We start from the raw sequence: 25,058 nt of genomic DNA on the forward strand, positions 1-25,058 counted from the left end.
TTGTGAGCTTGTCGCCCCAAAAGAAAAATTTGCCCCCAAAAAAGATTTTAGGAAGAGTGGACAGTAGTGTTCTGGGAAAGTTTGAAGATCACCAAGGAGATTAGAATGAGAGAAAGTGTTGGGGCATGTGGAGAGTTTGCCAGAAGCAGAGGCTGTGGGACTATGGCTCAGGCTGAGGATTTGGGTTTCAGAAAGGGTTGAGAAGAACTTGCTAATTTGGCATAGAGTGGGTTACTTTTTAAAGTGAAGGAGTTGAATGAACTCCTTCATTGGCAATGAATGAACAATATTATGAAAACTAGGCAAGGGGCTAGAGTGATGGCTCAGTAGTTAGGATCATGTACAGTTCTTGTGGAGGACCTGGGCTAGTTTCTCAACTCTCACATGGGACGCTCACAACTGTCCGTACCTTCAATTCCAGGTTATTACACACACACACACACACACACACACACACACACACACACACACACACACACACACACACACACCCCCAAAACCAACCAAACAAAAAAACCCCAACAAAACCCAGGTGCAGAAGAAAGTGGCTAATGGTTGAAAGTCACCCATGTCCCATTTCCCTGTAAGGCCAAGCCAGTCTTTAGATTTTTTTTTTTTTTTTAAAGATTTTATTTATTTATTTATTTATTTATTTATTTATTTATTTATATGTGCAGTCTTCTTCCTGCAGGCCAGCAGAGGGCACCAGATCTCATTCAAGGTGGTTGTGAGCCACCATGTCGTTGCTGGGAATTGAACTCAGGACCTCTGGAAGAACAGTCAGTGCTCTTAACTGCTGAGCCATCTCTCCAGCCCTAGATTTGCTTTTATTTCTCAGTTAGTACTCTAATCTCTAACTGGACTGTATCTCTAAGGGTGCTTTCTGCAGCACCATGTTCTCATTCATAGAGCTGTAAAAACTTCTGAGCCAAAGTGAGTGGTAGGGTCAGCAAATTTAAAAAGTGCCCTGGAACCATCTTCGTTCAGCTCCTTTCACTTGGGAGCATCATTATTGTAAGCCCCTAGTGTCTGCTCCTAAAACTGTGGCAGTTAAAACCATTTTGATTTACTATTCTATTACTGAGTGCCTCCCCTCCCAGGGTTTCTCTGTAGTTGTTACTGAGTTCTTAAGGGAAGCAAGGACAGTTTCTCCATCGCACCTTGGCTGAGATGCTGGTATTGGTGCCCAGCATGCCTGAATAGGTAGCTCTTCCCCAGGGGCCGGGATCTGGTCCTGTTACTTTGTGGTAACACTCACTATATATTTTTATTGCCAGTGTTTCATTAATTATCATTTTTTTAATTTAGTGAAACTGATGAAAGTTGTAAGAAGCACCTTGGCAGAGTACTGTCTATTTGGGAAGAGCGATCTGTGTATGAAAACGATGTGTTAGAACAACTTAAGCACGCTCTCTGTAAGTACAGGGTCTTGGTCTCTTTCTTTGGTCCTTCAGGAAAACACATCTTTCCTAAAACTTCATGTTTTTAAATCAGATGGAGATAAGAAGACGAGGAAGCGGACTTATGAACAAATAAAGGTGGATGAGAATGAAAATTGTTCCTCTCTAGGGTCCCCAAGTGAACCACCGCAGGTAAAAATCCAAGATAGCTGTGGGATTTTTACTCCATGTGACCTCCAGGCTTTGATAATTTCAGTGTCTGGGGTACAAGAAAGACATTAATCTTTCTCACATTGCTGGTTAGCAAATTGCTTTTGTTTGAAGGGGTGTGTGTGTATGTGTGAGTGTGAGTGATTTTTGTTATTTTAGTTGTGCATGTGTCTGTAGCATGAATACATAAATGACCCAGAGATTGATATTGGAGTTCAAGCTTCAAGCTGAATATCAGAAAAGCAAAGCAGCTGGGCACTAGCTTCTTACCTCTACCTCTGGCTGAATGGGCTGTTTCTGTCTCCAGGAGCTCTCACCAAGCCTTAGACTGTAACTTTTCCTCAGCATGGCTGGAGAATTAATGCCTATCTTTGACCGTGCTTCTGTCTTGCATACTTCCCTAATGTTGGGAATAAAGGTGTGAGCTATAATTCTTTTAGACTGATTTACTCTTGTGTAGATCTGGATGGCCTTGGACTCACAGAGATCTGTGTATCTCTTAATCCTGAGTTCTAGGATTAAAGGGGTGTACCACCTTCCATTTTCTGGCTGCTGAGATTAAAGGTGTGTGCCTGGCTTCTATGGTCAGTGGCTGACTTTACTTTTCTGAATCATCAGTCAAGCTTTAATAAATCATAAATAATATATCACTACATGTGTCTGTGGTTACGTGTGTATATGAGTACCCATGGAGTCCGGATGTGTTTGTTTCCCTGGGCTGGAGTTAGAGCAGTTATAGGCTACCTACCCATCATGGTCCTGAGAACTGAACTCTTCTGCAAGAGCAGTTTGTGCTCTTAACTGCTGAATTGTATTTCTTGTATAGGGAATGAATTTCTAATAGCTGAGGATGATTAGACGCAGTAAAACATCAACTACTTAAAGAGTTTATTTTTGAAATAAAACGCGACCAACACATTTGTTACATGACTTGAACTAAAATTCTGTCCTTAGATATGAGCATTGTTTCCTTTAAATATTTTTTATTTTCAAACATGTAAAAATGATTGTTAAGACTTATCCACAGTTAAGCTCTTAACCTGAGAACCCAGGTTTGATTTGGTCCCAGCACCTATTAGGTGACTTACTACTATCTGTAACTCCAGTTCCATGGGGATCCGGCACCCTTTTCTGACCTCTGGGACACCAAGTGAGATCATGTTGCAGACAGACATACATGGAAACACATGAAAAATCTAGTCTCAAATATATTTTTTAAAAAGATGTCTTGAGAAATGAATGTTGCAGAACTTTTGCTAGTGAATACTTTATAAGGACTAGGCATATGAAAAAGGTGTCAAGTTCTCTATATTTGTTAGAACTTTATTTCTTTTTGTTCTGAATTGTGTAATTTTTTTAGACTCTCGACCTTGTTAGAGCATTACAAGATTTAGAAAATGCAGCCTCAGGTGATGCAGCAGTTCATCAAAGGATAGCTTCCTTGCCTGTTGAAGTTCAAGAAGTGTCCCTGCTTGAGAAAATAACAGGTAAGAAAAGAAAGTGAGGTCTACGGTATTGTTTGGGAGGCAGGGCGTGGGAGTGGCTTGTTATGGTTTTGTTGTGTATTAATTGTATTACCCTGTGCTCTTCCTAGATAAAGAATCTGGAGAAAGGCTTTCTAAAATGGTAGAGGATGCTTGTATGTTGCTGGCAGATTATAATGGCAGACTGGCGGCAGAAATAGATGATAGAAAACAACTCACTCGAATGTTAGCAGATTTTCTTCGCTGTCAAAAGGAAGCCCTTGCAGAGAAAGAACATAAATTGGAAGTGCGTAACCTTTTCCTTCTTTAGTGCATATTTATTTAATTTACTAAACTTTAATGTATCTGTGAATCTTAGAGTTCTTGCATCATGGACTATTTTAGGCCCAGGTAAGCTGCTTCTTACTGTCAGTTTTCCCCTGCAGACTGTTGAAGTAAACCTGGAATTTTGGTCTTAGCAGAATTTGTTACATTCTAAATTATGTATGTGAAATTTTCATGTATAGTAGAAATTTAAATCCTTTAAGCACAAACATAATAGGAAAGTAACAATTCTAATAAGTCTTGTGTTAGTGGAAACAAATTATTTGATTTATTGAATTCCTATTCTTAGCGCATACTGTCTTTTAAGTCTATCATTAAGTATTCAAGTTATTCTCTCCACCTCTAATTCTCACACTTAACATATTCCACCACATCCACACTCTCTGGTCTTACACAACACTGTTCTGGAAAAGGTTGTTGATGGGTTAGGTATGGTTGTTACTGTTGGTGATGATTCTGGGCCCCAGGAGATAATAAAGAAGCAATCTCATTTATTTTAAGCAGAGTAGCCATTGTCAGCATAGGAGAGAGCTGTGTTTGGCTTTAAAAGACTATTCCATCAGCTAGTTCTTATTTGGGTTGTCCTTAATTTCAGTACCATGTGAAGATATCCTGTTTGAGTCCCTTTAGTTACAGTCACTCTAAATTTGTGTGTCATAGTACTGCCTCTTAAGTTTATTTATTATTATTAAATTCTTGGCTCAGGAGTTTCTCAATAAGTCCCAGGTGGTGCTATTGGAGTTCTGAGTGAGCTCCTTGATTATTCCGAATCCCAAATTCTTAGCTCTTAATTTTACACTGTCCTTTTTCAGTTTGCTCTCTCTCTGTTCACATAAATTTGCTCAGTTATTGGTTCTTTGTTCTGTCCTTGAAGAGGTTGCCCACTTGAAATGGAAAAGATCAGTGGAATTTCTTAGAACATGAATTTGGTAGTTCACTTAACCTGTTTGTGATGTTGTAGTGGTCTTCAGTCTTAATATATCCTTACTTGTTTCATGTTTGCAGCACTAAGGGTGAGTATGTCAACAGTTTTTGTCTCCAGCCTTTTGGTACAGTTTCTTTAACTTCTGTCGAGCTTCTATTGCAGGTATTGGACATGGCGTATCTTCTAAAGATGTCATCATCATTAGCATATTCTTCCGGCTAAAAATAAACATCAAACTCCAAAGCCTGTATTGTCTCATGTTTTTGAAAATTGAAGAACAAAGCTTTATTATTCTATTTATACCTGCTTTCTCACTTTTGGTGTTGACTATCATTGGTTTCAAAAATAGAATTTATATTTGACATATAACTGTTGAAAATAGATCACTGCCCCTGCCCCATTTGCTGATGCTTTCTAGCCATATTTCCTAGTTAATAGTCATACACAGAGCTGATGATGGTAATGGTAACATTTGCCGTGTCTCGGGGGTACTGTTCTAGGCACTTCACATAATCACTTCATTCAATCTTACTCAGCAGGGTACATTATTATCCATACTTTATATTCATGGAAGTAAGATGCAGGGAGATAAAGTAGTTCCCATGTTTTCACAAAGCACTATTGGATTGTTTAGAACCCCGACAATGCCTCCAGCATCAGTGTGTTCACTCCAGAGCCATGTTGGCTTCCTGTTCTTATAGAAATATGATGCCTCTTTGGCAAAATCAAAAGTCCTTTTCTCCAACTCTTTGTAATCCTTCCCTTTCCAATTAATCACTGGCTTGAAATAAAGGGAGCTTGATTGGTGTTCATCACGACTGAATTTTATATTGAAAAAGCCACCTCAATTATGAGAACATTTTTTGTTTGTTTTGTTTTGTTTTAATCTTTTTTTTTTCTTTTTTTTTTTTCAAGACCTGGTTTCTCTGTGTAGCCCTGGTTGTCCTAGAACTCACTTTGTAAACCAGGCTGGCCTTGAACTTAGAAATACTTCTGCCTCTGCATCCTGAGTTCTGGGATTAAAGATGTATGCCATCATGCCCAGCTCATGATCATACTTTTAAACATTGTTTTCCTAAACTAGGAAGTTATATAGCAAGAACTTACTGGAAATTGTCATTGAGAAGTAAGCCCTTTTTTTGTCATATGATGTAACAATATTTAGACAAGCTTTGTATTAGTATGTAGCATCATCACCTTGAAATAGAGACTGAGGACTGAAAGTTTGTTTTGTATCAGCTGTACTGTCTCTTAAACTGGTTTAAGTATTGATGTCACTAATCACCTTTGTTAGAAAATGGAACCAAAGTATCAGTTTAAGAAGTGCTCGTTTAGTGCCTTGAAAGGCACTATTAAAACATTGAAATCAGTGAAATCATGAAGTGCGTCTAACAGTTTTGGTAAGCCCTTTTGATTAGTAAACAGATAATAGACTATTAATCTAGGCTGTTGCACTTGCCCGTAATCCTAGTACTAGTGAGGCTGAGGCAAGGAGATCTGAGATTAAGGGCAGCTTGGGCTATATAGCAATAATCTGACAGGTGGGAAATGGACTGATGGTTAGATGGATAGATAGATTAGATAGATAGGGGCAGGAGAGATGGCTCAGCGATTAAGAGCACTGGTTGTCTTTCAGAGCACCTGGGTTCAATTCCCAGCACCCACATGGCAGCTCACAACTGTAACTCCAGTTTTAGGGAATCTGAAACCCTCACAGACAAAACACCAATGCACATAAGAAAAAATTAGATTTATTTGATCTGGAACCTTGAACCTCCTGCCTCAGCCTTCCTAGTGCTGGGATTGCATGTGTCTGCCACCATAGGATGACTGAAAGTGACACTTCCATTTGATGTGTTGGAGAGGAAGCAATGCACAGATGAGAAATTCTTCTACATCAACCCCGATTGCTTAGTTTCTATGGGATATAATATAGTTATGGAAAGAATCATGCTTTTATAAAGTCAGTGCTTGCTGCCTTTAGTCTGAGCACTCTAGAGGCAGAAGCAAGCAAATCTCCCAGTTCGAGGCCATTCTGGTTTACAGAGCAAGTTCCAGTACACCACCAGTACAGCTAGGGCTACACGGAGTCTAAAAGAGAACCAGAATAAACAAATACATAATGTCAGTGTTTGGTAATCTTTTCAGACAAAAGTGCTTATTTGTTAAGTGAGGTAGACAAAAGCCATCAATCAGGCTTGCTGGCAGTAAGTCTAGCTGAGTGAATCTTGAATTCCGGGTTCAGTGAGAGACCCTTTCTTAAAGTAGAGAGCAATGGAGGAATACACCTGACTGTTGACCTTTGTTTTTTCACATGCATTTGCTTTGTATGTGTAGAACAGTGGGTCCAGATTTGAGTAGTGTCTTTGAAGGATTGGTGTTCAGTAGGATAGAGTGGGGTTCACACTGAAGGTCTCATTCATGCTAGGCATGTGTTCTCCCACTGAGCTACTTTCCAAGCCAGGCTCTTAAAGCCCACAATGTGAGGGTATCTTTTTGTGATTTCACCCATACTGAGTTTTTAGTGATTGCTTTATTTTTCCTACAATTCTTTGTATCTTTTGACCAGTCTTAAGTTCTGATTTTATGTCTTTACTTGTCTTTGCCTATGTAGATATAGACATGTTTAAAATAGCTTTCTCTATATATAACCATAACGATCCTTTGATGTTTTATATTATTTCTGAATAATTTTATTGGAATTTGTTTTGCATGTAATATAGAGATGTAATAAATTGAAATTGATAATTAATTGTCCCTTTACAGGATAGGACATATATAGTGGCTCATGTCTTAATCTTAGTACACTGTAGACTGAAGCAGGAAAAGCATGAGTTTGAGGCCATACTGGTCTGTGCTACATAGTGAGATTCTGCCCCAACCTCCCCTAAAACCCCAGATTAATGACTTCTTTACTAGTGTTGTGAAATGTCATTTACGCCTAGCTTAATTGCATACTGACCTGTAAGTTTTACATTTAATTATGCAGATTATGACTTTGATTGCTTTCTAATACTGTTCATGTTTGTCATTTCAACTAATGGTTATTGTGTGTATGAAATTTTATTTTTTCTCATTATTTTCATAGTTTGTATTTTAATTGCGAGTGCTCGTTCCTTTGTCATGTTATGGGTAATTTTTCCCCTGTCATTTATACCTAAGATAAAGTTTAACTTACAAGGTAGATATAGTAAGGAATTAATAATAGTATAATAATAGGCATATGAAATGTGGTTTCTCTCCTCATGTCTCGGTTTGCTATAAGTAAAACTGGTGGGCCATGGTGACTGAGGATGGCTGACACTGGAGAAAAGCCAGAACAAGACTTCTTACTAGAAAGACCTCAGTTCAGGCTATACAGTGGCTAGAAGTTTGGCTTAGTAATTTGAACAAAGGAGAAAATGGACACTTTTTTTTATATTGTGTTCCTATTTTGTCTGTGATGGCAGGAGTAGAGTGAGCAGTGCTGAGGCTGAAAAGAAGACAGTGCCAAGTGCCCAATGGGCTGGAATTCCCCTCTGTCCCTTACTGACGGAGTGGAGAGCTTGTGCTGTCTGCAGAGACAAGGGACAAGAGTCCTTAGTTGGTCAGCTCTACCTAGAGTTTGTTAACTGTAGCAGCTGAGGGCTCTTAGGAGTAAGATGAATTCAAAGTAGGTTGGAACCACAATGAAGAAGACACCTGAATTTCCATGAAGAGAGGATTACAAAAGTTCAAAGCATGGGAAGGAGCCCTGGTGCTGGCTGTACTCTTGGTTGCTGAGTGAACTAGAGAAGGAAGGTGGGCAGGACTTCTAAATAGTATGCTGACCGTGGTGGTCTTGAGTTGCCCCGGTAGGAACAGTGAAGTGTTGGATGGATTCTTTCTTGCTCTGATGTACAGGCTGGCCTCCCTGTTGCTGGTCTTACAAGTATGCAGCACCATGCCTGCTCGAGGTGAAGTTTTGTTAATACTGTAAAGGTAGTTTGTGTTCATAGTTTTGCACTCATTGCTAAAGGCATAGATGTTACCCACATTCCATTATTCCTTAACTTTTAACAAGTTTTGAAGGATGAGATTGTTATACCCACAGCTTTTTTGTATGCTGTCTTCTTTTGTACATTTACTGCAAACATTTCCATATAATTATTACCCCCCCCCCCTTGCCTTTTGGTTTTTGGGATGACAGCCTAAACTTTGTCCATGCCAACTAAGCTCTCTGCCTCTACTCTTAACTTGATTACCAAGTTGTAGCCTGTTACAGAATAATACTTAACTATCTACCTACTTGTTTCTTTTGTTTTTTGAGACAAGGTTTTTCTGTGTAACCTTGACTATTATAGAACTAGCTCTAACCGGGCTGGCCTTGAATTCACAGAGATCTGCCTGCCTCTGCCTCTGCCTCTGCCTCCTGAGTGCTAGGATTAAAGGTGTTCACCACTACCGCCTGTTTTTTTCAGTTTCTTACTGTTGAAAACTTAGCTTAAATAACATTTTTGCATGTCTATTACGTTTAACTTCTTGCTGTTGGAAAATATTGCTATGAATCCCTTCCAAGTTAAATCTTTGCTTCTTTGCGATAGTTTTAAGTTCTTATGAGGAAAAAAAGGCCAGCAGGTACATGTTTTTTACATGTGTGCATACCATGGGGCAAAATCAGCTGCTGTTTGCCAAGCACTGTTGACCTGGTGTTTTTGAGACAGACAGGGTCATTCAATAGCCTTGTACTCGCCATGTAGGCTAGGCTGGTTGGTGCTTCTGGAACTCTTCCTTTTGCAGAGCTGATGCTCTTCACCCAGGAAATAAATTTTCTGTGTTTTCCTTTTATTTAGATACCAGGGCCATGGTCTGTGACCTTGACTACTAGAATATTGAAATGTTTGTCTAATTTGCATTACAACGTCTAGGTCCATCCTTGCTATACTTTCTGTCAAAAACAATCTGGTTCTTTTTATTGTTCTTTAAAGGATCAGTTTTCAAATTTTCTATTGTTTCATTGGTTGTCTTGAAAAGTTATTCTGGGCAGAGCCAGGCAGATCTCTGAGTTGAAGGCCAGTCGTGGTCTACATAAGAAAGGGAGAGGTTGGGGAGAAGAAGAAAGAAGAGTTATTCTGAGCGAGGCAGGTGGGTCTCTCTGAGTTTCAGGCCAACCTGGTCTACAGATCGAGTGCCAGGATAGGCTCCAAAGCTACACAGAGAAACCCAGTTATTCTGGTTAACTATGTCAAAATTCTCTTCAGTAAAGAGTAGCTTTCTTGAGCAGCGCTTTCCACCCTGCATCAGAGGCTGGAGTTTTTATTGTGCACACACCAGGATGTGGGACCTGTGTTGGTTTTGAAGGCTTGTTCTTTTTGCAGGAAGACCTTGGTTGAATTTTAGTGTTTCTTCTGATTTACTTAGAGTTTTTCATTATATTTATATTACATACATTAAATGTTCTGAATTGTTACTCCACCTTGCTCATCTTTTCTCCTGTTTTAAGCATTTCTAGAATGTTTTTCCTCAATATTCTGTCGCTGTTGCTTTTTTGTTTGCTTTGTTCTTCTCGAATGCAGTCTTTGCTTGTCTAATGTTGTTAGTGGTGGTGGCTGTGTCATCATCCACACTTTGTTGTTCATTGAGGTAAGATTTCCCTCTATAGTACAGGCTGGCCTGAAACCTAAGGGCTTCCTGTCTCAGTCTTCTAAGTACTGGAATTGCAGGCATTTCCCAACATGCCCACATTAGAATTGAGTAGAGATGGTTTTATCTGATTGTTTTAGATCTTTGTTGAAGAAAGGGATTAACTATCACAGGTGCTTAACTGGTTTGCAAATTGTTACTTAGGATGAGTGGAGAGGGAATCAGAAGCCAGGAGATCCATTTCAAGACTGGATTTCTGGACTCACTTAGACCTGGCTAGAAGTGGATTTTCCCAGTGCTTGTTGACTGTTGTCTAGTATGTCTGTTGTTATGGTCTGTGATTTTTTTTTTTTTAACCTTGCTTTGGGAAGCCCCAGGAAACACAAGCTTCTTTTTAAAATGACTTGAAAGTAAGTTAGCAAAGATTATGAATGTTTGCAATGACTGAATGTTCATGCCGTCAGAGCGTGGCAAAGACCACAGCATTGTTAGACTTGTTCAGCCTGAATATAAAATACTGTTTAATTCTCTTCTGTGTATTTCTATGAATGTCAATATGTGCTTCTTGCTTAAAGCCTTACCTCCCCTTCTCTCCCCTTCCTTCCCTCCCCTCCCATTCTTGATTTTCCTGGAACTCACTATGTATACCAAGCTGGCCTTGAATTCATAGAGATCCATCTGCCTCTGTCTCCTAAGTACCACTTTTACTTTACTAATCCATGGATTGAAGGATTAGGGAATTCAACCTCTTATCCTTTTATTTATTTATTTATTTATTTATTTATTTATTTATTTATTTTAGACAGGGTTTCTCTGTAGCTTTGGAGCCTATCCTGGTACTCTATAGACCAGGCTGGCCTCAAACTCACAGAGATCCGCCTGCCTCTGCCTCCGAGTGATGGCATTAAAGGCGTGCACCATCAACGCCTGGCTGGAATTCAACCTTTTAAAGTATATGGTTGATAGACAAGTTATGACCTTTGAGGAAAAAAAATCTGAGGATAATTTAAGTAAGCAAAGTAAATTTACAAAATATGTAATGAATCTTTCTGTTCTTTAGAGAATATTCAGACAAATTCCAATTAACAAACAAATCTTTTTTGTGATATAAATAATTTACACCAATTTTTTCTCCTAGGCACTGATACTTTTTAAAAAAAGTTTTGTTAAGAGTTTTATAACAATTTTTCATACATGTATATAGTTATTCTGATTATACTCATCCCTGTTACCCCTCTTTTCCCTTCTCACACTAAAGAATGTATGTCTCCCCTGGCAGCAATTAACTGGGCACTGAGTTGGTTGTAGCATGTATGAGGCCTTGGGATTGGTCAATGGGTTATATAAGGGTGTGTGGGGAGAAAAAAATGTTATGCCCTAACTAGTTAGTGTTCATCACAAAACACCATAGGTGCTATGTCTGAGAAATCTCTCTCTCTCTCTCTCTTTTTTAATTATCAAAAGAGTATTGAAGAATTCTAGACAAGGCAAGAAAGAATAAAAGCAACAGCATTGAAGTCATAATGTCTATTATATAAGGTCATGAAGCAACAAAGTGAGACACTTGGTTGGGGTTGTAGTTTAAATTTAATGTGTTAAGCCAGTGCTTTACCTGTTAACAGGATACAGTTGTAAAAAATGTTTAGAAATAGCTGGCAAGATGGCTTAGTGGGTGAGGTGATTGCTGTCAGACCTCATGACCTGGTGGAAAGGAGAGAACTGACTCCTCAAATTGTCTTCTAATCTCCAGAAGTGTATATACACAATACAGTAAAGAAAATACTTAACCAGCTGGGTGGTGGTGGCACACACCTTTAATCCCAGCACTTGGGAGGCAGAGACAGGCGGATCTCTGTGAGCTGTAGGCCAGCCTGGTCTACAAAGTGAGTTCCAGGACAGCCTCCAAAGCCACAGAGAAACCCTTGCTCGAACCCCCCCCCCAAAAAAAATGTGTATAAAACAGAATTGGGAGACCAATGAGATGACTCAGCAAGTAAAGATAACTTGCTTCCACTCCTGACCTGAGTTTGATCCCCAGAACCCATGTGGAGGAAGGCAAGAGTCAATTCCTTCAAGTTGTCCTATGACCTCTGTACTCATGCCTGGTACACACATGCCCCCATGGATGGATGGATGGATGGATGGATGGTTAGATGGATGGATGGTTAGATGGATGGATGGTTAGATAGATGGATGGTTAGATGGATGGATGGTTAGATGATGGTTAGATGATTGGGCTGGGAGTGTAGTGTAGCTTGTTAGAGTGGCTGGCATGGATGAAGCCTTGAGTTTGATCCCCAACATCAATATCTGTAATCCCAGCACTAAGGAGGCAGAGGCAGGAGGATCAGAAGCTCCAGGCCATGCTTAGCTACATAATGAGTTGGAGGCCAGCCTGAAGTGTATGAGACCACTCTAAATATGGTGTGCCAGCATTTGTGGTACACAGGATTGCATGGGGGAGGGGAGACTTAAACTACAGATTTCTTTACAACTTGGCTTTTAAGTCCTTAAGTATTTAAGGTATAAATTTAAGGTATAATAAGTAAATTACAAAATCTAGATAATGTAGTTTAAATGTGTCCCCTTGGAGCTAAAGAAGAGTAAAATTTAACAGGGAGAAGGTCAGGTTTGGAAGGATTTTTTAAATGTTTCTGGGTGCTGATATTGATGGCCATGCCGATTCTTGAGTCTGCCAAACAGAAGATGTGTAGATATCATTTCTTGATTCTCTTTGAATCCATGAAACCTTGCATTTGTATTACTAGAATTTTTTTGTTTCTGAATCCCATCCATTTCATTCTACATCTACCTTATTTTCCTGTAGTGTGGTACGTAGTATCAGCAGCTGAAAGTCAGTGTGAAGGGGCCAGCCTTTGCCACTGACGGTGTTGGCTTTCTGTCTTTCACAAGTGTCAGCACTTGAATCACTCAATAGAGCCCGTTGTACCAAACTGAAATGGGGATTGTAGAATGCAGACTTGAGAGGAACAGGAAGCTGTTTGATTTACTGTAGTAAAGTGAGCTTGTGCAGAAGTGGGGCGTGGTCATTTTGAAGTTTGGTAGTAGAACTAGGATGAGGCAAGGGAACAAAACAATGACAGTGATAACAGACAGTGTAGTTTCTTCTGTAGACATGTTGTGTCTTTAGCAGTAGGGTTTTACAATCTGGTTCTAGTGGACAACCAAAGGTGATGGCAATAGTTTTTGGTTTTTGAGGTGCTCTCGGCCAAAATTCATGGGGAGGTATCACAGGGCTGGCTGAGATAAAGTGTGAACCACTTAAACAGTAATGATTAGACACTTAAGGCCAGCCTAATGATGTTGAGAGTAATATAATCTCATAGATAGAATTTGGTCAGACTTACTGGCCTATAGTCTCTGTAGAACAGCCCAATAATCTCATGTTTCAGGTCATGGTGAGGAGACCTAACTGCTGTGGAATGAAGTCTGTTCCAAGCATCTGTGAGTCTTATTCCAACATAGGTAATATGTGTAGGAGTCTGTAGGCGTAATCAGAATTTATATGTCACAATGCAGAACTAAGGAGAAGCTGATTGTGATAGAACTTCAGTGTTTATTGTGCCACAGTGTTAATTCCATCTCCAAGCAACATCAGAAGGATATTATCAAATAATTAGAAAAAGGAGATAAGTAGTTTTTGTTATTACCAACAGTTTTGAAAAATGCATGTATGCATACATGTTTGCTTACAGGTAAGTTGCTTAGAACTGCCTCTGAAAACTTACCCAAGATTAATTAATTTGACCCATGTTTAAGATGTGCTATTTAGGGGCTGGAGAGATGGCTCAGTGGTTAAGAGCACTGGCTGTTCTTCCAGAGGTCCTGAGTTGGATTCCCAGCAACCATATGGTGACTCACAACCATCTGTAATGAGATCTGGTCCCCTCTTCTGGCCTTCAGGGGTACATGCAGACAGAACACCGTATACATAATCTTTTAAAACAAGATTTGTTATGTAGTACGAATATCAAGTAAGGGAAAGCTGTGATCAAATGTAACTATTAGATGTAGCTAGGATGGTGTTGAGCTGAACTATTAAACATAGTATACTACATTAGCAACATGAATAAACTGTCCACAGTTTATCTGGAGACAGGGCCAGGTCACCAGAGGAAGTATAAACAGTGCCTTAGAGTAAAGCACTAGGAGAGAGAGTTGGGGACTGAAGAGGGCATGTATGGGTACTTTATGGGAAGAGTAGAGTTTGGTTTATTTCCATGGGCAATACTATTAGTGTTAGGTTTTTGTTGTAACACTTACATCTCCTTCAACCTTAAATAGCCTAATTCCCATGAGGTTAACATAGTACTTAACACCCAAGTGTGTTTGCTTCAGTGTTGCCTAGTACATCGTTTCAATGTCAATTAAAAGAAAAACAAAAAAGCAAAACACACTAATCACTAAAAGACAAAGCAAGCATCATAACCAAACTCAGCCTGTGACCACTCTTTCAGTGACTTGGCCAGGAATTTAACAAATGATTGATATGCTAAGGGTTCTAAGGGGTAAAGCAGACACCATGGCAAATAGGGCAGGCAATGTAAGAGAGGTGAAAATGCCCCATAGAAAAACATGATAAAAGAAAAAGTTTACCTAGTTCTTTCAACGGGCACCTAACTCAGGAGAAGATAGCCATGGGTAATTGGGAGCTTGTGATAGGACGGTGAGAATTTCCTAAAGAAGCAGAGTAGGAAATGAACAGGAAGACAAAATAAAACCCATAAATATTATGTCCAAGGATAGAGACTTGTTTTTTCCCTGGAATCCCAGAAGAGAGAAGCAGAAGAAATGTGAAGCCATATAATGTTTCCCAGAATTGAGTGGTAGAAACCACACTCCCGATCTAGGGAAACTAGAAGGTCATGTGAGATTAAGGAAACAAAATGGAGTCTAAACCTAGGAAATCCTGCTCACATCACAGAATACAACCAGAGGGGAAAACACCTGCAGTGCAAGAAAGAGTTGTAATGGACTTAAGAGTTGTGCAGGCAAGACGGTGGAATCTAATGAGTAATGATGCCCAGTCAGGAAAGCGTTGTTGCAACAAGTGTTGAAAAACTCACTAACCAGGGACTTTATACCAAAAGACATGTGAAAGCAAAGACAAGTTTGCTTTTAGAGGTGATGGAACGATGGGATTAAGTAGCAAGGACGTGGGAAAAGTGGGGTTTAGTGTTGACATAAGTGGAATCTATATGACTGACTCTAAGGACAGCTTTATGCAAAAATTCCCTCTTCATGATTATCTCTGGTATCAACCTATGGAGGATACAACAGAGATGTAGTATAGAGCATTATACAAAATTTTTATTCCAGACATGAGCCCAGACTTCCCTTTCTGACATCCTTGTTAAAATCTGTGGAACAAGATTCCATAGGACATCCCATTTAGATGTCATACTATATGACAGAAAATGTACTAAGGGAGAGGCTAAAGAGACACAAAAATAAAAGAAAGCTAACAAATGTCAGCTTCATTTAGTCATCGGTATGTGTAGAAGCAGGCCATTTCTTTAAGTTGCATCTTGCTTTTGAGGATGCCTGGATACTGAAGAAGTGTCAGTATGCTGCCTGTCAGCTCCTGGAATGCCAGCACCTGTATCCTCTACCCTAAGGGTAAAACTGACTTCCCAATAGATTGGGCTTTCTAGAGCCCTAGACACCATTTCTGGGTGAACTAGCCCCTGGCCACCCTTTTTATTCATTTTTTTTTTCTGTTACTTTATGTCTATATAGCAGAAACTGGTGACCGTACTACTGAAAAAAGCCAAAGGTATTTAATGACAGGCTTATTGGTCCAAGTCACAGTTGTCTCCTTGGATCTTGAATTGGGAATCATGACTGCTTATCCCTTTTGAGTGATCCTGTAGATGGTTTTCAGTTTGATTAACATTCAGAATATCCATCAAATTAATTCCAGGATTCAAGAAACAGGTCGGCATAGTGGGCAAGCCTAAGTTCTGAACCAGTCTATAGGTTTGAACCTTTCTTTCTTTCTTTTTTTTTTTTTTTTCCTTTCCATTTTTCTGGTGACTTTGGTTTTTAATGGTTGTGAACATTCCCCATCAGGTTGTGGCTTAGTTTTATCATCTGTAATATGTAGTCTCTACCCTAGAGATTAAATAGACTGTTTAGAATAATGACTGGCATTTTTGGTTTGTGTTAGAGTGTGCTAGATGAAATATCTTGAATTCACAAAATTTAAGTGATCAGATATCAGTTTAATGCATACACAGAAACTTACAGAGATGAACTGCTTGGATATTTATGTAGATGTAACTTGTGAAATTCTGTGGAAATACTATTACAGTTTCTCCATTTTTTTTGACAGTAATGCTAGGATGCCACTGTTCTCAAAGAGGATAGATGTTGATGTTGGCTATTGCCTATCTAGTCATGTATACTTAGAGAACCCTGGAGAGAGCTGTAGCAAAAGGGAGGGAGGGACTTATCTAAGCCTGTTTTCATAGCATTCTAAAATCAGCTTAAGTTGCTACCAACAAGTCATAAAACCAGCTTACAGGAATCAGTCTTGGAGGTTCCTGGTTTGGTGTACTATTTTTTATGACACAGCAGAACGGTCCCAAGAAGTGAGTGGGACTTTTAATAGGCAGGTCCTTCTAGTTTCTGAGACTTCTTGGAGTCTGGCAGATGCAGTGGAAACTCTCCACCTTTTGTTTTTATATTTATTTATTTATTTATTTATTTTGGTTTTTTTTTCGAGACAGGGTTTCTCTGTGGCTTTGGAGGCTAGCCTGGAACTAGCTCTTGTAGACCAGGCTGGTCTCGAACTCACAGAGATCCCTCTGCCTCCCAAGTGCTGGTATTAAAGGCGTGCGCCACCACCGCCCGGCAAGAGAACAGCGTGCTATTTTTACAAAATTATAATTTCACATGTCAATCCCTTCTCCCTCTTTAGTTTTTTTTTTTTTTTTTTGGTTTTTCGAGACAGGGTTTCTCTGTGGCTTTGGAGGCTGTCCTGGAACTAGCTCTTGTAGACCAGGCTGGTCTTGAACTCACAGAGATCCACCTGCCTCTGCCTCCCGAGTGCTGGGATTAAAGGCGTGAGCCATCAACACCCGGCTTGGTTTTTGTTTTTTTAAGATGTTTTTTATATAGTTAGGTTTTGAAACCAGATATCACTAGTTCAGGCCAGCTTCAACTGACAGTCCTGCCTCATTCCTCCCAAGTTCTGAAAGCACAGGCATGTGCCACTATACCCAGTTCTCTTCTGGGTTTTTTTGCTTGTTTTTTGTCACAATTGTGTATGAAGAGGGAGGGCAGGAGTAGGAGCATCTTCAAGAAAAAAATTAATAAATGTAGAAGTTTAAAAATATTTAAAGCTTCCTGGCAGTGGTGGTGCACACCTTTAATCCCAGTGTTGGGAGACAGAGGCAGGCAGATCTCTGAGTTTGAGGCCGGCTTGGTCCACAGATTTAGTTCCAAGACAGCCAAGGCTACAGAGAAACCCTGTCTTAAACAACAACAACAACAAAACCCTTTAAATCAGTAAGAGTTTTAAAACAACTATATGAGGCCTAAAATAACATCTTTATTTCCCTCTTAAGGTAGGGTCTCCAGAACTCTGTAGCTTAGACTGGCCTGGTACTCACTGATAGACCAGGCTAATTTTGAATTTTAGACTCCTTTGCCTTGCCTTCCTAGTGCTAGGATTATAGTGTGCATGACCACACCCAGTCTGGGAAGTTTAGTCTCCTAGATCAGTGGTTCTCAGCCTGGGGGTGCCCTAAGTAAGACCATTGGAAAACAGATATTTACATTGTAATTCATAACAATAGCAAAATTATAGCTATGAAGTAGCAGTGAAAATTTTATGGCTGGGATCACCATAGCAAGGGGAACTGTATTAAAGGGTCTAACTGCTTGTTTCAAGCTAGTTCAGTTGCTACTGCAGAATGATAATAGCACTTCATGATTTGACAGTTGAAGGCTATTAAGCATCATGGATCTTTATAAGAGGTGCCCTTATTTTCTAAAGAAAGCATGGGTAATCAGAGGTAGCCCTTGTTCAAAGTCATGCAGGCAGAAGATGAAGGAGGCAGCAGTTTATCCCAAGTCTCTTGGCTTCATGACGCAATGCTCTGCTTGTTACCATAAGAAAACTGTCCTCCCAGTACAGATATGAAGCTTAGAAACAGCCCTGTAGTATTTAGGGTTAAATGAATGAGCTTTGAAAAGTGAACACAACACATAGGAAGTCAGCTGAGGCTGGAGTAAGCAATGTTGGTGGCGGTATTTGATCAAAGATCTAGTTAAGGCTGACCGAATCATCTAAGGTACGGGTGTTTCCCCACCACCACCTTTAGCACTAGGCTTGAGTTTAGGCCTTCAGCATGATAGAAACTGTTCTAAACCTGAACCCTAACTCAGTGTTAAAGCATTGCAAGGTGAGGGCTCCTGCTGTCAAAGATGACAGACATATTTAATTGCATGGGTGGAAGGATCGTCCAGCCCTCAGCCCTTTGTTTGAGATGGAGACTATGTAGCTCTGTCTATCCTGGAACTCTACATAGACCAGGCAGTCCTCAAACTCAGATCCTACTGCCTCTACCTATTTGCTGGGATTAAAGGTGTGTACCATACCTGGTTTATGGGTAAGATTTTTAAGGCTGGAGGACATGGATTGAATCAGTGCACATGAGCTTTGTATGAAAGTGGAACTGAAAGGACTGCAAGCTCAAAGGTTGTGGGGATGAGTAGGCTGGGGTGGGAAACGTGGGCCTTTGTGAATGAGCAGACCGGTGGAGACTGAGAGATTAAGTTAGGAGTACCCATTGTATGGGCTGCCTGAGGTTTCAACCCTGTTCATCTTACTATGGGCTGAAACCCAGATTAGCACACGATTGCTTAGGTTTTATTTCTTACAGTGGAGCTTTTTTAGTGAGTTAGATAGGTGAAGTAAATAGTGGTATATGCTGTTTTTGATAAAGACATAAAGGATGGCACAGTCAATTTGACAGATAGTGATTTAAAATTGGGAAAAATGTTATGAGGAAGTTGCCTAAGGTTCTGAAAAAGCCAGTATCTTTTCAAAACTAAATGTCTTGTGTGTATGCACGAATTTGTGTGCCATGTTGCATGTGTGAGGTCGAAGAACAATGTGAAACAAACTGGTTATGTTAGTAGGTAGAGGATTATTTTCAGTTTTGATTAAAGATTTAAATGCCCGGGGTTACAAAAACCTCAGAATGTCAAATGCAAAAGTGTCAGCATTATTGCCTGTCTCATCCTTAACCCTTATTTTCACACACACATCTTATGTGAAACATGTATACTAGTTTATAGTGTTATGTTATACTCAGTCTTCCTGCCTATCTATCTGAGACAGTGTTCTTACTTTATTGCTCATTGTGTACACCAGGTTGGTCTTGAATTCACAGATATCACCTGCTATCACTTCCTGGGTTCAGGGACTAAACATGCCACTATACCTGCCAGGTGGTAGTGGCTCACCCCTTAATCCCAGCACTCGGGAGGCAGAGACAGGCACAGGTGGATCTTTATGAGTGGTCTACAAAGTAAGTTCCAGGATAGACTCTAACGCTACAGAGAAACCCTGTCTCAAAACAAACAAACAAATAAGGAAAACTACCCCCCCAAAAAAACTAGCTACCTAATAAATAAAATAGGATAAAGTGGAAAAGAGTAGCATTTGTAGAGAAAAGGATTTAAATTCTTTTTCTTAGGTTGAGGTCACTCCGCGGGTTGGAGCCTAGGCTTCACAGTGAAATTATCTTAGAAACAGCAAGGTGTTTTGTTCACTGTACTTCTCTCCTTTTTCAGATGTTTTACCTGTTACTGATGAGTGAACCCAGGGCTTTGTACATGCTAGGCAAGCACTCTACCACTGAGGTATACCCTCAATAACCTCCAAAATTGATGTATAAAAGTACAGTTAGAAATCTATACCCCTACTTCTTAATGTTTTGTGTACCATGGTGAGATGCACCTTTGATATTGTAAGACTGCCCCTGACAAGTAAGGACTTAGCCCTTGAGACTGTAGGGCCCTTGAAATGTTTATTAGTGCAATTTGGCATCATAATTGGTTGGAAAGGCTGCAAAGTTGATACCTCTAGTGTTTGTGGCTATCTGGTGCTTTATAGCTCATGTGCCCAGTTCCCTTAGACCCTTGCTCACCTCATTTCCTTAGAACTGTGGCTTATAGTAATCTGACAACCCCTCTGCCCTTCCAGGTAATTCTACTTCTACAGAAGAGGCTTAGAAGTACCAAGACTGCTCCCTGGTTGATACTATTTTAGGCATCAGAATTACAAGGAAGTGACTCACAATTTGGGAGACTTATAAAATTCAAATGGGAGCTGGGTGTTGGGGGCACACGCCTTTAATCCCAGCACTCAGGAGGCAGAGGCAGGTGGATCTCTGTGAGTTTGAGACCAGCCTGTTCTACAAGAACTAGTTCCAGGACAGTCTCCAAAGCCACAGAGAAACCCTGTCTCAAAAAAACAGAAAAATAAAAGAAAAGTCAATTTCTCTTTAGAAATCCCTAATGAGATTGAGGTGTGCAGCCTGCACTGAGATAAGCTGAAGAAGGAGGGTTCTACATACCCCCTGTGGCCTCATCTCTTTTGGCTAAAAGAATGTGGAAATTTCCACATGCTCTCCTGCAGGGGCATTTAACCGATGGTCTTGAGCATTCAGAGAAATACCGTCTGCAGACAGTGGGCTCTTCCTGCTAAACTAGAGATGATCTTGATTGACTTTTGGTCTCTCATTCCTTGGGGTATTGGTTGCCAGACTTTTTAAACCTGTTTTTTTTTTTTTGTGCTTTTGGTGCCCCCATTTGGTAAACTCTATAACCCGTTTGAAGTTAAATGTTTTGAAATACAAAGAAGGAAATGCATACCATTACAAATGTTGTAAGTTGCATTCAAATGTGGCTATCAGAATTTCAAAGTGTGTATAATAATGTATTACTTATTAGTAACAGTGGGAATATGGTCATGACCTTAATTTTAAAGCAGTAATAAATGAAGATAGTAAGAAAAGATGCTAGGGGTTAGGATTGTAGCTCTATTAGTAGAGTGTTTGCCTAGTGTACACAACCCCAGATTCTTTCTCCAGTACCACATAAACTGGGTGTGGTCATGCATGACTATCATCCCAGTACTCAGGAGGTAGAGACAGCAAACTCAGAGATGCAAGGTCATCATCCTCAGCTACATACTGGATCAAGGCCAGCCTTGTTTACATGAAATTACTTCAAACCTACCATCACCGACAGAACTATAATGTATTATGAAGCAGCTAGTTTGTGTTGGAGAAAAAGTCCCAGCAGTAACAAAAACCACTGAAATTTCAGTTTACGAAAACATACCTATTATTTAATACAAAGTAGCATGTTTCATTATGATGTTTTCATGCATGTATAGAATATACTTTTATTCAACCCCTCTACTACTTATGTAGCTCTTTTGACGAAAACTCAAAGTGTAATGATCTTTTATTTGGAATTAACTGAATAATACATTCTCTCTGCAGGGAATCAGTAGAAGACTAGATTGCCTTTTCAACATGAAAGCTAACAAGAGTGGTTTGTTATTGCAGGAATATAAGCGCAAGTTAGCCAGAGTTTCCCTGGTTCGCAAAGAACTCAGAGCCCGGATCCAGAGCCTGCCAGACTTATCTCGATTGCCCAATGTCACTGGCAGTCACATGCACCTGCCCTTTGCTGGGGACATCTACAGTGAAGATTGACGGCCAGTCTCCTCCAAGGCCAGGACTTTACCAGACATGGAGACAGGTTAGGTGAATAGTCCTGTAGAGTTATTTTTGTACATTGTTGAGAGAATGGTACTAACACAAGAAGTAACAAGGAATTATAAAAAGGTTTAAATGTTGGTTTGTTTACTATTTTATTAGTGAGTTAACATGACTTAGTTAAAAATAAGTAATTTCTGTGTATTAATGAGCTTAAAATTGTGATTATTTTCAAAAGATCTTTTTGTAAGTTTTGTTGTTTGATCCAAGGCCATGTGAAAAATTCCATGTTTCTATTTCTTCATGTATTTTCAATTGTTTTTCTTTATTTTTTTTTCAGTATCTAATCACTGTACACTATCTAATTCCTAATGAGAAGAACCGATCAAGAGCTGATGTGAAACTATTATGGTATCGCTAGGACTTGATTATAGCAGAGACTAAATGTTGCAGCCTCACCTTTACCGTTCTTACCACCCAAACATTGGTTCTGTGTGTCCTCATGCCTTTGAGTTTTTATTCCCTAGAGGTCAGTAACTTAACAATAGACATGGATGCCATGTGGAAGGTCAAATTAAAACCTATAGAGTGTTTCCCCATAGCACCTCAGTAATTCCATCCCAAATGCCAATCCAGAAGAAAAGGCCTGTTAAATAGACTCCCTTGAATACACTGTAGAACTAAGTGCATCTAATGCTTTGAGAGTGTTGTAAGTTTTGACACCCTACTCAGAGGCCAAGTACAGCTGACTGCTTCTGTCAGGTCAGTCATCTTACATCATTGGTTCCTTTAACAAAACACCAGCTGTGGGGAGTAAAGGAAACGTCAGACAGTGACATGCTTATTCCCTCCTCCATATAACATAAAATAGCACTTAGCTTGAGTAGCTCAAGAACTCAGTATACATAATGTTCAGTTAAGTAGCCTGGAACATTTTATTTCCTTAAAGTTTTTGAATAACTGTATATTTGGGAATTAAGCAATGCTATACTACAGGGTAGATCTGGTGAATTTCATACCTGTATGTTTACAGATGTAAATACAAATCAAATGTACCTTTACTTGATCCTGGTGTATTAGAGCAGGTGCATGCTCTCTATCCAGCATTCTTTTAAGTTACATTGTGAACCTGCAGGTTTGTATTTGATAATGACAGGGGGATTATTTTTCTCCTTCATTGCTTTGCATTTCTCATTGTAATCAGAATCAAACTAGTTAGTTAATAGAACACCTTTTCAATTTTACGAGCCAATTATATATTGCTACTCTGAATGGCTACTCTGTTTCTCATATTAACAAATTACAGTTGAAATGAATTATATATGAAGGAATGGCAGGTAATTTGTCTTTAATAACAGTAGATTGGGAAACAGTGCTCTTAACAATATGACCTCTCTCCAAAACAGTTCCATGTATAGCATCATCCATCCCCTGCATGTCCTATCTTCTAGTGCTTTAGACAACTTTTGGGAGTTAGGGCACATTTCCTCATTGAACCATAGCAGGTTTTCTGTGCACACCGCTAAAGCTCAGCTGGGGGCCAAAACCCCTTGACCACGGATGTACTTAACTAGAACCATGGCTGAGGAGTGGCTCATGGCACATCCTTAGCAGCATTTGTCTGTCACAGTAAGGGGTTTGTGTGCAGCAGCCAGACCCTCCCTTGACACTGGGGTGTCTGCCAGTACTGCTATCTTCTCCCTAGGTGTAGGGATGGAAGCAAGGATTCAGCCAAGGCGGGTGGACAGATGCACATTACACACCCTGGTTGTGCCTGTTTTCAAAGTATGCCAAGTAAGTTAGTTTTTGTTGTTGTTGTTGTTTTTGAAAGCAAAAGTTTTGTGTGTTAACTTATTTTCAGTATCTTGAACTTATTTATGATTGCTGACATGGTGATATATCCAACTAAAATAGATACTTTTTTTTTCCCATTTAAAGCTAATTTATAAATGGTGTACTCTTGGGAAGATATAAAATCTTTTAGAAGTTTGCTGAAATATTTTCACCATGAAGACAGACTTAGATACTCTTTTGATGCCAGTATCTGATCTAAATATTTATGATAAAATGTATTATTTTTTTAAGGAGCTTGATGAGATCTGTGATAAATGCTAGTACTCAAAATCCAAATCCCCAAACCTCAGTTGTTAACTCACTAACTGAACACAAACTCTACAGTCTGTTTTAGAAGTAAGTCTTGCAGCCTTACAGTAGTTAACATGGTAAACCTTAGGAGATAGTCAAAGTGGGGTGTGGTGGTGCACGCCTTTATCTCTGTGAGTTTAGCCCAGCCTATTCTCCAGAGTTCTATGGAGTGAGATTCGTGCCATTAGTTTCATGGTGAGACCCTGCCTTAAAAAAGAAAAAAAAAAGAAAAAAAAGAAAAAAAAGAAAAGAAAAGAAAAAAAAAAGAAACGGGCTTAAGTAAGGGGTATAAAATACCGAACTCTAAATCATGCACATTTTCTCAACCTTGTACCTGAGGCAAATTATGAGTGTGAGAGCAGCCTGTCCTGGCCCTCAGGGGAAAGTGTGTCACATTTGCAGCAAGGTCCTGTGCTGTGTGTGAATGGACACCATTCCTCTTTTCTCCACAAACAGTGCAGAGAGCTGTCTGCAGTGACAATTTGAACAGATTTCCCGGTACCCCCTCTGCTCCTGCAACACTACAGTAAGTAAAAGAACCACAGGGGGAGCTGGGAGCCTGGAAAGGAGCTGTGCTCTGTGCCAGCCTTCCCTGAGGAAAATCACCCCTGCAGCTGTGAGAGAGCTCTCCACAGGGCTTCTCCATAAGAAATCCCCTAGAATCAACAAAAACTAGGATGATCCGGCCATCATGATTTTCAGAGTTCAAAGAATGTTTGCTGTCACTGTCGTGAGCAGTGTCATCACCGTGTGTGTTCATGGACTGGTCTGAGAAGTCTGGAGAGGAGGACAGTTTATGGGAGGCAGGAGGCCTTCCTGAATTTCCACCCTGATTGACCACAAAGCCCTGCTTTACTGGCTGGTAGGAGTTACTCCTAAAGATGAGCCTTGCTTCCCAGGTGTGCTCTACAAAGCTGTTAACAGTGTGAATTCAGCTCTCCTCTGTACAGAAAGGGAACCTTGTGTCACTTAATGGATTTGTTTATACAGAGCTTTTGTTGCCATCCACAGTTTCGGAGGTGGCAGGAGCACATGGGAAGAGGATTCTCCCTGTCTTTTACAAACCCTTTTCTTTAGTTGTATCTGATGACAGTATAAGATCTTAATAAAGTTTTATGTTCTTTTTGAAGAGTTTTTGTGTGTGCTTTCTTTTTGTGAATTCAGTTCATTGGATAAAGGACAGGAAGGCATGGGTCTAAGTGGA

The 25,058-nt window shown here is 39.8% G+C and overlaps 1 protein-coding gene across 8 annotated transcripts in view; it reads left to right on the forward strand.

Annotated features, from left to right (window-relative positions):
* Nucleotides 1-24,985, forward strand: part of Rprd1a (regulation of nuclear pre-mRNA domain containing 1A) — a 51,096-nt gene extending 26,111 nt beyond the window's left edge. The window contains exons 3-9 of one of the 8 annotated variants that reach the window (XR_004768372.1): nucleotides 1,309-1,415; nucleotides 1,495-1,592; nucleotides 2,971-3,097; nucleotides 3,205-3,380; nucleotides 21,557-21,752; nucleotides 23,415-23,503; nucleotides 24,311-24,985. Coding sequence is in view for 6 of the 8 variants with exons in the window: in XM_027400586.2 (XP_027256387.1) it covers nucleotides 1,309-1,415; nucleotides 1,495-1,592; nucleotides 2,971-3,097; nucleotides 3,205-3,384; nucleotides 4,506-4,705 (712 nt within the window). In the remaining 2 variants the exon portion in view is untranslated. Of the gene's footprint in view, nucleotides 1-1,308; nucleotides 1,416-1,494; nucleotides 1,593-2,970; nucleotides 3,098-3,204; nucleotides 3,385-4,505; nucleotides 5,255-21,556 lie in introns of those variants that run through there. The other 7 variants (XR_003482274.2, XM_027400582.2, XM_027400583.2 and 4 more) reach the window with 7 other exon arrangements.
* Nucleotides 24,986-25,058: the final 73 nt, after the last annotated feature.

The sequence above is a fragment of the Cricetulus griseus genome, chromosome 2, assembly GCF_003668045.3.
Source record: "Cricetulus griseus strain 17A/GY chromosome 2, alternate assembly CriGri-PICRH-1.0, whole genome shotgun sequence".
Classification (NCBI taxonomy): domain Eukaryota; kingdom Metazoa; phylum Chordata; class Mammalia; order Rodentia; family Cricetidae; genus Cricetulus; species Cricetulus griseus.